Source organism: Antrostomus carolinensis, unplaced genomic scaffold (assembly GCF_000700745.2).
Source record: "Antrostomus carolinensis isolate BGI_N321 unplaced genomic scaffold, ASM70074v2 scaffold15818, whole genome shotgun sequence".
In the NCBI taxonomy this organism is placed as follows: Eukaryota; Metazoa; Chordata; class Aves; order Caprimulgiformes; family Caprimulgidae; genus Antrostomus; species Antrostomus carolinensis.
Window position 1 is genome coordinate 240,410 of NW_010335227.1, and position 15,282 is coordinate 255,691.

Here is a 15,282-nt window from a genome sequence, read left to right on the forward strand (position 1 = left end):
TGACAGAAGGGCATGTTTGACACAAAGTAGGTAAAACTCTGCAATATTGGTGCCCCTGAGGTGCTGCTGACAGCTTCTAAGGTGACTTCAGGAAGAAAATGGAAAAAGAGAGAAAGATGATCTGCACTGTATGGAGATGGCAGCATGTCCCATGCCACACAGTGGCTGTGTAGTTGGTGACAGCTCCTGCCCCCAGGACTTTAAAGTGTCATCAGAAAAGGCAAACAGCAATAACAAATCAGGTGACCAGATGATCCCAACAGAGGAGCTTCTTGATTTATTATGATGCTAAAGCACACACACAAAGCAGTGGTTCATATTATGAGGCTGATATCATGAATACTGTTGCATTTTTAATGCCCCTTTCTAATGCAATTCCAATACTGCTGACCAGGACTGAAGCTTCAGCAGAACAGTTGTTAATTAAATCTTAATAGCAGTCTATGTAGGTAGAAACAGTTTGGGATGATGGATTAGCCAGAGCTCAAAAGAACCAGTTTGGTCTTGCATTTATGTAAAGAGGTGGTTCAGGAAAGTGTAAAATTATGAAAGAGGGAAATGGCTTAACAAAGACTGTGCACACTGAAAGGAAGCATTTAAATCTGAGGAAGTGGAATGTGCCAGCAGCTTTGGGAAAGAGGTCTTGTGTCTAGTAGTCTCAACCAGCTGGAGGGCCAGTAAAAATCAGAATCACATAATAATATATGTCAGAGGGTCTTTGAAGGTCTCAGGACCAACCTCCTGCTCACAGCAGAGCCAACTCTGAAGTTAGATCAAGCTGAGAAGTCAGAACAAGAGGAAGCAAACTGAGCAGTAATAAGCAGTCCAGAAGTCAAGCTATGAGATGTAAGAAAAAGATCCTGTATTACTCAAAAACCCTGAACCAAAATGCTGCAAAAAAGATGCCGGAAATGAGGCAGAAGATACAGGCAGCATTTAGTGTCTTCTAACCTGACTATCTGGTGCTACTCAGCACACAGCAATGGTGTTTTGGAGTCCAGTGTGCCTGTTTGCCTTCCTTCCTGCCGTTACGAACAGCCCACACCGTCCACATAGAGATTACTGGGAAGGGTGTTTTAAGCTTACAGGCATCTCCAAAGAGCTTGACTGTGGGATCTACCTCACCACAGAGCCGTTTGGTAGGGTGTTTGCCTTTGCTTAAATAACCTCAGACAGAAATAGTGATAGAGCTCTTTCTAGCCCCTGCAAACCATGGCACACTTGAGCACAGGAGATGGACCCACAAACCCCAATATCCCCTCACCGTGGCTGGCAACATCCAAACAAGTTCTCAGCTCTTATAATGTGCAAGAATAAAAAAAACAGTCAGTATGACTGGGAATGAATAATCTAGGGATTATTATGAAGCCCATTGTTACATCTGTAATATATAAAATACTTTCCACTAGATGTCTAAGGCCAAAACACTCATAAATGAAATAGACACAAGCACAATCTTATCAGCATCGCTGTAAGTGCATGATCTGTGAGCTGGTCCCATCGAATGCACCATTCAATTAAAATTTCTGTGAGTGTATAATTATGTGAAGAGTTTTTTCTCCTAATCCTGTAACTAGATTCACATGCATGTATCCTTTGCTGCACAGAGCTTTATAGAACTCAATGAGAAGTTCTGGAGAAAGAGATACATCTGTCAGATCAGCACAGCAGGAAAGGGATCCCTTTCTCACTGAGTTTTCCCTGGTCAGGGCTTGGGCTTGCATCATGCTTGAGCTAGTCTCCACGTGTAATTCAATAGATCAAGCCAGTGTTCCTCAGAAAGGCACCAACATATTCCTCTGCAGCCTAAGGGCACACAACTCTTCCATTTTTCAATTTTCCACTTGTCCGCCTTTCTCCAAAATCAATCTAATTATTCAACTAAGAAAATGTGGTTTCAATTACCCCTCCCACTGGAAGGGGGCTTTCACATTAGCCCTAAAACCACAGGATGTCGTACCATGGAACAGAGCATTTAAAGCCCACAGGATTTCTGCTAAGGCCCCTCTCCTGCTCTGATTCGGGGCAGTTCCTGGGGAAAGATGTCCCTGCTATAGAAGTAAAGCAAAATACAGGAGCAGAGCATCTGCAAAAAACCTTTCCAGCCACTGAAGAATCCACATTGAAGGACATGGTGAGCACTCAACCATCAGCTAGACCTGCACTTTATGAGACACCAGAGAATCCAACCCAAGGTCTCAAACAATTGGGAAAACAAATTTCCCTGAGTTGCTGCTCATAGAGCGAAGGTTTCGTAATGGTCCTGAGCAAACCTTTCAAATGCACTGAAGAAAATGCAAAATCACATCCCCAAAATTACTTCCAAGTCATTTGGACCCACAGAAACGTCCATAGGCTTTGATGGAACAGCCTTTCAAAAGTTGTCCCATCTCTTGGCAGAAACCGGAGCTTGGAGTGCTCACTTCAGCACACAAACCCAGCCAATTTGGGCAGGTGTACAAAGCACAGACATGTACACCTTCACCCTGCCCAGATGTCTTCAGTGATCAGCATCACACCCAACAGATCCAAATGCACCTCTCCTGCCCTGCTCTGCCACATGCCACCCACAGTGTATTTCTTGTAGGGGGCCGATTAGCCATCAAGCGTTGGGTAACCTTAACAGCAATGTTCTGGGGAGCTGTGGAAAACATCAAATAGCTCAAGTCAAGGCAGAGTAATTAAGAAGAGGGAACAACAAAGCCAGCAGCGCAGTTGTGGGAAATAGGAAACACGATTACTGCTTTGCTTGCAGCTATTGCAAAAATTAAAAGTCTGACAGCTCCTGGAAACACGGTGGAATTGAAAAGAGGGACCTGTCATTTACCAGTTATTCAGCCTGCATGAGAAGAATAAAGATGCTGTGTATTACCACACAGAAACCAATTATGGTAACAACATGTGCCACTTAGATCCCAAAGCACTTTTACTTGCTAATACCTGCCTGGTCAAACGTGCAGGAGCCACAAGCTCCCTGCCCTGGCATCCCAACCAAATTGTCCTTCCTTCCTGCGAGCCAATGGCAGGAGAAGGTAACATGAGTCGGGGTGATTTTTACCTTTTAACTTACAGAGTCAGGTGAGGACAGGGCAAGAGAAACAGCTGGCAAAGTTCTCAGGAAGCCACCATTTACTTGGCTTGACCTTGCAGAAGCATCCACACAAATACTGTCAGAGTTCCTGAAAACTCATGGCAAGGAGCAAAAGCCATCTCAGCTGCTGAACATGTCCCCAGTGCACGGCTTCTCAGGGACCGGAGCAGCCAGGGCTGGTGTTGCCCAGCCAGTGCTGTCCCCCCAACCCCACCACCATGGTGGCACTGCAACTTCTGATGAGGAAATTAGAAGTGAAATTTCATCACCCCCTTGTACCTCAATGCATTACAAGGACAAAGCTGCCGACACAGGGGTGGCAGCAGCCAGTGCTCGGTTGTGGGAAGGGATGGCATTTCCACCCACCCAGCCTTAGGAAACAAGGCAGCCTCTTCCACAACCCAGCAAGTGCCATCCTCCCTCCTGACAAATTTCCAGCACATCCATCACAGGGGGATGACAAGAAGCAGCAGAGGGCACAGGGGGATGCTGAGCCTCATCCCACTTCTGGCTTCGCTCAGAGCTGTGCTGGTGGCCTTGCACCTCCCCTGGCTCATGGGGAACTGCTGAGGGACATATTCTGCAGTAGAGCTATCATCATCCCCTGTATAAGAGCAAGGAAAGCCCACTCAGGAACATCTTACTTTACAGCCCAAGCCCTCACAGAGCAGGGTGCACACACAGGAGGTTCTACCTGCACTAAAACTCTGCAGTCTGGAGAGCAACATTTCACACCAAATATCCCCAACAGATGCAGCTGGGATCATGGCGCTCCTGGAAGACTGATGGAATGTGAAGCACTATCCTCAGCCCATATAAATCATGCTGGTTTAGTGCCTGTCCTGTACAAAGCCTCTCTTTTCTCATACCTGGGGCAGATTTCCATTCGTTGTTAGATGGTACATGAAAGGCCATGTCAAATCTGCTGATCTTGGTGGCAAACAAAACACAGCAACTCGCCCGTGGGAAATACAGCAAGCCCTAACTCATTTGTTAGCTTGTCCAATTACTTTTCACCTTGAGTTTCGTGTTTGTAGAAGTGAAAAGGACCCTGAAGAGGAGATTGCAAAACCATAAAGAAAATGCAAAATACCCTGGACTCTCCTCTCTTCTCCACAAAGCCAGGCCATCTTTTTGTTTATTCTTTTTGAGCCACTGAACTATGATCCAAAGAGGATCATAACACAGGGTTGGCATTTAACGAGAAATATCAATCCAGACTGGCTTAAACTCTTGCAAGTACGACAGTGCTCAAAAAATAGACACCTGAATTGCTTTTCTGTTTTCCTCAACAAGACATGAATTTTTTATGAGCTGCAAAACTTCCAGTGTTGGTGCAAAACACCAATGTATTTTTAGCAAGGACTAAAACATTCTTCTCTCTCATACCTGTGACCATATATATATATATATATCTCCCTTATTTGTAAAGTTTGGTTTGTCTTTTTTAAAAAACTTAACCTAATACTAACAGAAACAGTTTTCCCCCTTTTCAGTGGAACCTGGCTTGGATGAATTTCTGCTGAAATATTTCTGTGCAGAGCAGCTAAGAGTAGAGACCCTGAAAGACTGACCCCGTAACCCAGAGGCTTCCAGGCAATGTGAGTGTTTTCCAGGTTTCACAAGACTGACCTTCTGACAGTGTAAAGTGGCACAGAGCCATTGCAAACATCATGTGTCTGCTCCTAAGACCATTTGATGACCATACAGATGATAAAATAGAAACACTTTAAAATAATCCACCTCATGGTCCCCAGTGCTGGTAGATTTGGGACCACCAGTGCCCCCATTGCTGGGGCTGCAACATGCAGCTCAGCTTTTCTCACTTTTCCACAGTGACAAGTGGCTCTAAAGAGCTGTTATTGCACAGGGACATTGGTCAGCACCAAAATAACTGCCCAGATAGATAGTTAATATTTTGCAAACTGCTGTGAAAACACAGATAATAGTGAGGAACTCAGCACATGACTGGCATTGACTATGTGGAGTCACTGGGGATGTAAGAGTGAGCGTACTCAGCTGGGAGGAAAGAAGGGGAAATCATTTATACTAATAAAACAAAGTCTATTATTACACTACTAGTAAAACAACGACAGGAGCAGGTCTGCAATTTCCTCAGTAATAATCTCATTCCCTGGGTGGAATAACAACACTGCCTTTGGCCTCATAATTTATCCACCAGTGTACTAGCCCATTGTAACGGAGCAACCCCCTCATTACCCCGCAAATGAAAGCAAGTGCCCCTGCGTTATTAACACGCTGCCAGAATCCACCAACCTCCTGAGGCAGAGGGGATCAGCATCAGCAATCAGCACCCGGTAACGATGCACAGCCCAAAAGAGAGGTGGCCTGAGAAAACATGGGGCAAGCCACAAAGGCAGAGGAAAGGGATGAGAGGGATAAAACCTGCAACCTTTCAGTCTTTTGCCTTGCTAGAAGAGAAGTCCAAGGTCCGGAACCTGGGTGGCTCATGCTCTTAAATGTTTTGTCACCAGGGCTTGGAGAACTGCTGCTCACCAGCTGACCCATGTTAAATGAGCCCTTCATGTGCCTGCTCCAGATCACCAGGAGAGAAGAACTGGTGGTACCTGGCAATAATACAGTGTATTAATAGTCTAAACTGCTTGGTTCAGATGGTTTGTTTTGCACCTGCAATGGATGGGGAGCCCACACGCAACTGGTTCTTCCTCAAGAAGTGCTGCTGGAGACAAGATGGCCATGCACACTGGTGCTGGAGAACAAGTGGCAGTGAGCAAACACCCCAGGTGACAGCCATGGTATCAAATGGCCCTCTGCCAGATCCCAAAGGGCAGCTTCCAAAGACCTGTCCACCCCTAAACTGCACTGATACCTTCTGTTGGTATTACTTTGTACTGCAAATAATCATTTTTAAATAAGGAGGCTGAAGTCCAGCATACGCAATAGCAGCTCCAATAGCTAACCAGTCACGAGAACCTGTCTCTCTTTCTTCATGATAGGTGAGGAAAATGGTCTGTATGTTAAAGAGGGCAACGGCTGAGGTTTCAGCACAACCTCTATGAGATGCATAAGCCAAGCATGGAAGAGACTGCCTGGACATACATTACTTGGTCATCAAACTGGTTGGTCCAGACCCTGGAATGCTGGGTCTCCTGGGCAGGATTGGCACCATATCCAGCTGAGAAGGCAGTGAGTGTAATGATCTCGTGCAGAAACCAAGCTGCAGCAGCCATCCCTCTTCTGTACCCACCAGGCGTGTCCTTGGGAAGCCATGACCCTGACCTCCCACCAGAAATACAAGAATTTTCCACAGCAGCATCTTGATGTTAAAAAAAGAAGAAAAACAAAGCAGGTGAGGCCCAAGCTTCAGAAAGACAAAGTGTCCTCTTCCTTATCCAACAATCTTATCTGATCAGCGCTTCGGCATTTCAATTTCCAGATTACACAGCTGACGCGCTGCTCCTGTAGCTCACGGAGGAGCCACAGGCCAACAGCTCCAAAATCGGGGCTGGAGCCAAGGTCCTTAATGTCACTTTGTATTTAGGCAATTAAATAACTGCTTCTGCAACGGGACGTCATCGCAGGTGCCGAGCACACAGTTTGGATATGCTGGTTTGGATCTCGCCCACAGAGCAGATCTCAGCCACTGACCTTCAGAAGGTCACAACTTCACATTTTTTTAACTTCTTTCCCAAGATTTTTTTAGCTAACCTTTTGCTTTGGAAGGACCACAGACTTTTATCTCTTCAGTCATTTGAAGCCCAGCTGCAGCTGAAAACACCTATTCCCTCAGGTGTCTTCATTACTGGTCTTAACACACTGCTCTAGAAGCAACTTGGCTCCTGCCTGGTCCTGCTCTCCAAAGGGCTTTGTCCAGCTCCTGGAAGCCCTACACAATTTGACCAAGAGACCAGTTACACTGGAGAGTCATTGAGGAGCAGAAAAGCTGTAATGCTGCAGGGACAGGTTGGCATCAAAGCTCTCACCCTCCTTCCTACAGCAGCACACAAAACACTTGCTGCACTGACTGAGGAAGAAGCTTTCACGTGTTTGAACTTCACTTGGGACAGTGGGTTATAACTTACTCCTGTGCTTAACATCTGCCTGCAAAGCATTAACAACCCCCCAACCAAAACTCTTCACTTTCTTCTTCCTAGTTCTTATTAATCTCGGGTTTTATTAAGTCTATCACATCTCTATTACTGCAGCCTAGTGACCTTGCTAGCTCCAATAAAGGGCAAAATGATAAAGCTTTGTGACCACATCCACGAACACAGAAATATTTCACCTGAACCTATAGTGCTATTATCGCTCTTAAGTAGAACAGGGCTATTTAAAAAAATAAAAAATATAAGCACATACATGGTGACCTTGCAGGGCTTGAGTGCTCCCTGAGAGTCAGGAGAAGTATATGAATCTGCAGAACCATCCATTACAAAAATCAAATCATTCCTCACCTGGCTTTCTTAACAAAAATCCATGATCATAATGGTGCTGCTACGCAGGGGATTGTCCCAGTGTGGGAAGACATCTTGTTTCAATGACATGGGGAAGCTGCATGACTCTTGGTGGGACTCCAAGAGGTGGTGACAAGCAGAATGATGATGTCCAGCACTGGGCAGCTGAGCCATGGTTACACAGGAAGAACCTGCCTGGGCTTGGACCACAATGGCAGGACGCCAGATAGTCACTGTGGATCAACAAAGGTATTCCTACACAAATCCTACACAAAATATCTAGGTGGAAAAGCACATGCCTAAGGAAATCGTAGCAAAAGCCTTACTTGAGAATTTTTGTTGAACCAACGCTGTAAGCACATAAGTAGAGAGAGTTGACACATGAAAAATCACTGCAAATATTGCCTGTCCTCACCTCTTCTCCTTCTCCTCTCTGGTAACCCTCGCTCAGCACTAAGGGCTGATGAGGTGACATGCTCATGTGGTTTGAGACCCTCAGGTAATTGAGGCATCCCACGGGGTGGTTAGACACAACACAGGACCCAGAGGACACAGGTGCTGGATTACGTGGGAAGAGCAGTGAGCAGCCAGCTGCGCACCGCAGATCCTCGCTGCATCCGTAAAAGCTGAGCATGTCCACATGCAAACCATGCCCAGGTACTGAGCCTTTTATTTCTCTGCTAAGCCCAAGTCATAGAAAATGATGGGAAGCCCATAGTGCAACCACCCAAGCATAACACAGGATAACCTCTTTGCTTTTTAGCTTTTGGGGTGGCTGGAGAGCCCTGGGTGAGGTCTTCTGGAGGCAGAGAAGGTTTTTGATGAAGTTTGGACCAGACTAGAAGAGAACATTGGCAGTTTTGATTAAGTTAAAAACTGCAGAATCAAACTCATTATTAATACAGCTTTATGTCACTGCATGTTGTAAGGTGCTTTCTAACCCTGTCACTGCAATTTATCATGCTAGTAGTGTAATAAAATACAGCTATAAAATTTTGGATTAAATGTTCAAGGTCAATGGTTGACTTTCAACTTCCCAATCTCTTCCTTGCTGCTTTAGCAGATGCTCTATTAAGTAGTTACAAGCTCTAGGAGAAAGTTTCTTTGGAGAAAAGACTCAGTTGTACAGTAACTCCAGAATTAAATCTTCAGACATTTCACCCAATTACAAAGCAATAAATAATAAATAACAAGATTAGTAAACACTGGCTGGCTTCAGGACAAAGCTTTCACTTGAGAAAAGCTCCCATTTCTCTTGTGTTTGCAAAAGGTGGCTCTCTGCACCTGTCTTGGAAAATAGACAGAAGGTGATTCCCTAATTTTAATAGAAATGTGGATCTGTAAGAACAGCACCCTGGAGATTTTGGGGGGAGTATTACAGCAGCAAACAGCAAGACTGAGACCAAGACTCCCCTGCACTACACACTGAATAAAAACAATGTGTGGTCCTGATGCAACTTGGCTTTTTATGTATTAAGAGGCAACAGAAGAAGCACATATTTACATCTACAAACTACACAAACATGCACACAGTTTAGCTGCACTGCGATTACAAAAGAAAGAGTGAGATTCTTCCAAATGAGGGGGGAAAAAAAACAAACAGTCAGATGTCTCCTGCTCTAGATCCAGCTATTCAGTCTTATCAGCTGAAATGACTCTGTGTCAGGATCTGGTCTCCGAGTTTCACTCAGATGACTTCTGTTGTTCCATTACAATGATGAAAGAAGCATTTTGGCCACACAGCCACCATAAAAAAAAACCCTGAACATGCAGATACTGTCCTAGGTATTGAATTACTCTCTCTGTTCTGGCACACTTGCCAGCAAGCCAGCTCACTGTTCAAACTCTAACAGTCAGCCATAATAAAAGACATTACTTCTTCCCACCGTTCTTACCTCTCTTATAGCCCTGGAGGAGGAGGCTGTCAGAGCTATAAGAACATTGCTCCTATTAGATTAGTGGCATCAGGATTTCTTATTTTTAGAATGTTTGGCTGCTTCCCCTAATGCTGAATAGGGCAACTAAATTAGTAGCAAATTAATATTGCTTGTCTTTCCTTTCCTGGGAACCCAACTGCCTCCTGCTTTCCCTGGGTAATGGTTATCTCTGGGGACTCACCTGTGGCCTACCTTGAAACGTGTCACCCTTAAAAATGGGAAAAGGGCCTCTCAGGTTGGTATTGTGAAGACGATGCAGGCACACGGCCCAAGCAGAATCACAGAATCATAGTGGTTGGAAAAGACCTTTAAGATCATTGAGTCCAACCATAAACCCAACACTACCAAATCCACCTCTAAACCATGTCCCTAAGCACCTAAGTCAGGAGTTGTAAAGGCCAAAGGCTTTCATTTTTGCTATTATGTTATTTAAGATTGTCTCCCTGCACAAACCTCATCCACACACGTGAGGCACGACCTTGGGAGCTTCGGTCTTGTGTTGGCATTGTATAGTCCAAAGAGGTAGTTTGCAAATGGAAACCCTGCCAAAGGCACGCAGCAGCATGAGGGGTGTCCTGTGATGCTCCACATTTCAACAATTTTGTGTGTCCTCATCAGCCCCCGAGCCTGACACCTGGGAGCTGAGCTGCAGCTGAAAGCACCTTTAGGGAATGATGGTGGCATCTCCCCATGTCCCTTATGGACAGGTCCTGGTTCCTTTTCTTTACAACCAGCAAAGATTCTGCTCTGTAATACTTGTAAGGAATGAGCTCTTCACCCATGACCAGAAAAAAAAGACAGAAACATTGCAAAACAGAAAACCTTCTTTATCGGATTGACAGGATTTGGGCAGAGAAAAGCAATGGTCCCTTGTGCTCTTCACTCACCAATCTCCTGGTTTGCCCTCCACAACGGGAAACGTGGAACTGCCGAACGTGAATACTGGAGAGCACTGCAAGTACTCTATCATAAAGTCCAGGATATCCACTTTACTGCACACCAATCTGTTTTACTACTGGTATTATAGTGATAGAATTGTTTTCTGCAACCTAGTTCAGATTAAGAAACTGGGGGATAAGACACATTAAAACTTCTGCAATATATATTGCCAGAGCCTCTGCTGGTGTAAAACAGCTTCCTAGGGGAATTAGGCAAAAAGTAAAGGGCAGAAACACTGTCGGCTGCTAATTTTTTTCATCTTAGTCTGAAAAACTGGCTCTGCTCTAGTGCTACAAGCCTCAGGTGGTCACTGTAAATCTACATTCATGCTGTCAAAGTCAACAGAGCTGCTCCAGTGGAGCTTTCAGTTAGTTCATCCGAGTATTTTCAGAAAATATGTTTCATTTGCATTATTTATAAGATGCAGACATAAGCTCTGTTACACCGTAAGCAGCACAGCCCAAAACCAAGTCCCCACACCGACGAGTGTGCCAAGGAAATGAGGGACTGTCTCCTGAGGATGTTTGCAAACAAAAGCTGTTGTCAGCGAGAGCATCAGACCCTCTGCACCCCGGGGCAGCACGGCTGCCCTGAGCTCCTGGGGATGGGGAGAGCAGAGCAGGGTGGCCAGGTTGGTCCTTGAAGGGGCATTCCCATGCTCAGATGCCAGCCTTGTTGCCCTGAGTCCTGCTCCGAGAGCCATAGCACAGCCCAGAGATGTGGCCAAACACCCAGGAGGGGACAGCAATGCTACAGCCTTTCCCTGAATCCAACTGAGCAAACCTCGGAGCCTGTGCACTCTTGAGAAATGCTTTTGATCTACATGGCCACCTTCCAAATCACAGCCATTCACTGCTGCTGGAGCAGGGGGAAGGGTGGAGGTGAGGCAAGTTTGGGGTTTTCCTTTTGTGGCTGTCATGCCCACACCTGACACCAGCAAATGCACCACTTGGCCCCTCCAGACCCCAAGGACAAAGGACTGACATCTTGCATAAGAGATGCTCCTACCATGGCATGTTCCCTGTGTGGTTCCTGCCCACCCACCCCTGCACTGCCACACAGACTGTGACAGTTCTGCCTCCTCACTCCTTTGGGAAAGGAAGGGAAGGAATGGACAAACCATGGCAATAATTACCTGGTTTAGTAACTCTACTAGTTACTCAGGACTACATTGAAAGCTTACTTTGGCATTTTTAGAATTTCTTTTTTTCAGAAAAGATTAGTAAAAATCCCATGTTAAACTATTTTGTAGTTTTTCAGCAAAGTAAATCAAGCTCTGTCACACGGGCATCCTAACAGCTCTAGCAGGCACAGCAGCAGAGCAAGACTTTGGCAGCTCACAGGAACCAGCGCCCCACTCCTTTAATGAGAATTTCTAAGTCACTGAAGTCATCCATAAGTCAAACTTTCTGTGACATTAAATGCCCAGTCAATCAAATGAGATGTGTTAAATACGCTCTCGGGCACGTGTGTTTCACTTGCTCCATGTTCTGCCAACTCCCACCACGGCCCTGTCTGAGTGACTTGGCTGCAGCGAGAGGGATGATCAAACAAATATAAATCTTATTCGAGAGCAGAGCAGAGGAGGGGAGGACTATTAAATGGACATAACTCTGAGCAACTGCAAGGCAAGTGGGAAGGTACAAAGGTACAATCGCCTGCAATTAAGTCTAACAGTGCCCAGTTGTATCATCCCCCATATTACTGTATAATAGCGTAAGGGAGGGGAACGTTAAAATCTCCTTGCAAAAAGGCAGGAGACACTCAGTTAATCGAGATGAAAGTCTCCTACAACATCCCAGGTACAGAGCACGTGGCACTGGCTTGAACACTGGGAGAGAAAGAGAACAAAGTGGGTTGGAAAGTCTGCGGATGGGAGAAGGCAGAGGTGATCAGAGCAACATTTCATCTGCTCCAGTACCAGCTCATCGGCCATGACCTGCACCCTGAGAGGCTCAAGCCCCCCATCTACACCCCTGTGAGGAACTTCAGGTGCTGCCAGGTGCAGGGTTAATCTGCAGAGCGTGTTCCTTGTTCGGTCATGGTCAGGCAGGAAGAGTTTCTTCCATACCAGAGGATGAGTGGACACATTTTTATCAGAAGACAGAGCAGAGCTGGCAGCAACCCACAGAGGCAGCCTGGGAGCCCCCAACCTACAGGTAACTATTTTGGTTCATTTATTGCAGCGTTACAGGACAGGCGATGGGATATCGCTTCAGCACATGGCAGTCTGTGGAAGGGACATGATTTCTGGGGCCATTCCATCAAGGTCTGCCCCCACCCCACCCCAGAACACTGCTTCACTGTGGATGATGGTGGCTGGATGTGTAATATCATCATGATCACAGTGCCCTGAGCCCCAGCTAACATCTACCCAAGACTGAGTGCGATGGAAGAAACAGCATTTCCCCAGGAAGACTTGCACAGTACAATGCCCTGAGCTACTGGGAGGGGAGAGAGAAACATGTTAGGGACCCAGCCATCAGGGAAAGCAGCCATCCTTGCTCTCCCTGGGACACATTTAGTACACTCACCTATATTAAAACCCCAACCACAGCCTTCCCAACAAGTAGTGTCCTAATTCTAGTGCCAGACCACAAAATTTACAGGAGCCTCCATTCATTCGCATTCTTCTGGTAGCAAATATCAGCCATCTCTCTTTGACTTCCAAACCATGCAGCTTCCTAGACACCCATCCGTAGGCAACTGAACACAGCAGAAGCACTGTTTGCCTACTTTCCCTGTTTTCCTCAACTGACTGCTTCAGAGACATTTCACAGAACTTACCCCAGCCCTTTAAAACAGCATTTAAGTAGCATCTAAATGACAAGCAGTCCTTTCACCTGCCTCCCCACAGCAGCATTTCCCTCCTCCACTGCAACCCACTTGCTCCTGTTCAGACTATACAGCACTCGACTGTCCTCTTTTCACTGCAGGCTGCTTATTTATATTGCTGAGACTGAGGCAAAAGTGCTTTTCTCTGCATTTAATAACAAGCCCCTGTGGAAATCTATCCCAAAGTCTCAGTGTTCCTGAGGACACGGGCTCAGCTTCCCATCAGGGAGGCCAAGGGGCTGGCCTGGGACAATGGCACTGGCTTAAGCAGAAGATTTCTCTTTCTAAATCACTGCTTGGGTTTTGCCCGCAAAGTTCTCCATTTGTGGGTTCTCAAATAGGAACTCAGCCCTTGCAGAGCTGCTCTCCGTGGGACCAAGCCTTTGCAGTGGATTACAACAGAGTAGATTACAATAGGCTGTGATTCAAACATTGCTTCCACTTTACAAACCTTTACAAAGCATCTTTACTTTCATTACCAGCTGCACTCTCCAAAAAGCACTACAGTGCATTATTAAGGTAAAAAAGAACCCCTGCCTTTCTAAAAACAAAGACTAGTTTCAGAATTACTTTAATAGCCAGGATAAATATTGATGAAGTTTCCATTATTACAGAGCACGGTTCCTGTCCACCTCCCATTGAAGATTTAATCAAAGGCAGCATAAGTTTTTCATTGAATTATGAAAGTGATATCAAAAACATAAAAAAGGGTAAAGTTATATGCACTGCTTTGCAACTGATAAGAATGACTGACTCTGGGGATTTCACTGCTGTTATTATAAACTGCCACAATAAACAAGCTGCTATTCAGTTTTTTGCTCTACTCTACGCTCACCTTTGGCTGAAATTCAGACCCAGCTATTTCACACCAGCCTATTCTCGAGGCTTTTTTGCTGATGCCCATAGAAAGCTTTCATAGGTAATCTTCTGATTTCTGGGGAGGGGACCACCAGTGCCATCCTCAGCAACACGCCAGGTCCAGGCTATTCTGGTGCTTCACAGTCTCTTGGGTGCAAAGTTACTGACTTGTGTCAAAGTTTGGTGGTTTGGGTAGGCAGGAGGATGTCAGTGTCCCTCCAAAACAGCTTGCCCATCCCCTCACCACTCAGATATAAGGAACAGGGCTGGAGAAACCTCCCATCTGGGGAAGGGGATGCAGCAATGGGACACACCATGTGCACAGAGGATCCTGCACCCCTTTATAAAGGCTGCCCCATAACACAGCACCCATGTTAGTGAAATGAGCCCTATTTTGAAAATCAGCAAAGATACTGCAAACCCAGCTGGCTATAAAGGGGAGGTCAGCACCCAACTGGTCACCAACCACATTTTCAAAGGCAGTTGGAGTCCTCACAGGCCAAAAAGGCACCCAGAGGGGTCAAAAGTCACTTGCACCCACAGAACCCAGTGACAAATTCAAAAGGCACAGTGCCTGTTTGAAAATCTCAACCAACACTAATTCATCTCCAAAAAACTGCTCCTTAGCCCCTTTAGGCTCCACATACGACTTGTTCCCCTAAATAATAGTAGAAACATGATCAGAAAATAAACCTGTTGGTAGTGCCTGTGCAGATGGACAATGGACACTGCTGCTTTCCCTGTACGCTGGCCCAGGGCGGAGATTTCTGGCTTATTTCTGCTTTTACACCGCGCCGCAGGGGCTGGTGCAGGTTTACTCACCTGCACCGTACGTCGTGGCCAACATGATCGAGGAGACCCACGCGATCTCACTATAGGACGTGCCAAAGAAATCCTGGATTTCTTTGAAGAAGATGGCTAGGCCTTTGGGGAAGGCGTAGGCAAAGCCGATAGAGACAAAAGCACCGAAGACCACCGCCCAGCCCCAGCCGCCGTCTGGCGGGCCAGGGGCTCGCCCCGCGTTAGCAGGGGGTGGCATGGCCGGGCTGTTCGCTCCTCAGGAAGCCCTGAAACACAAGTGGAAAGGCGCAAAGTCAGTCCTAGAGATGCTGGACCCCCAGATCCCTGGATTGCAGCAACAGCATCGCCCCAAAGCAGCTTCATAGAATCACAGAATGGTTTGAGT

The 15,282-nt window shown here is 46.1% G+C and overlaps 1 protein-coding gene across 1 annotated transcript in view; it reads right to left on the bottom strand.

Annotated features, from left to right (window-relative positions):
* Positions 1-15,135, bottom strand: part of LOC104530014 (monocarboxylate transporter 2) — a 24,084-nt gene extending 8,949 nt beyond the window's left edge. Inside the window, exons 1-2 of the mRNA XM_010174477.1 lie at positions 14,915-15,135; positions 4,553-4,558 (exon numbers count right to left, since the gene is read on the bottom strand). Of these exons, the coding sequence (XP_010172779.1) occupies positions 4,553-4,558; positions 14,915-15,135 (227 nt within the window). The remainder of the gene's footprint in view (positions 1-4,552; positions 4,559-14,914) is intronic.
* Between the last annotated feature and the right edge of the window lie 147 nt (positions 15,136-15,282).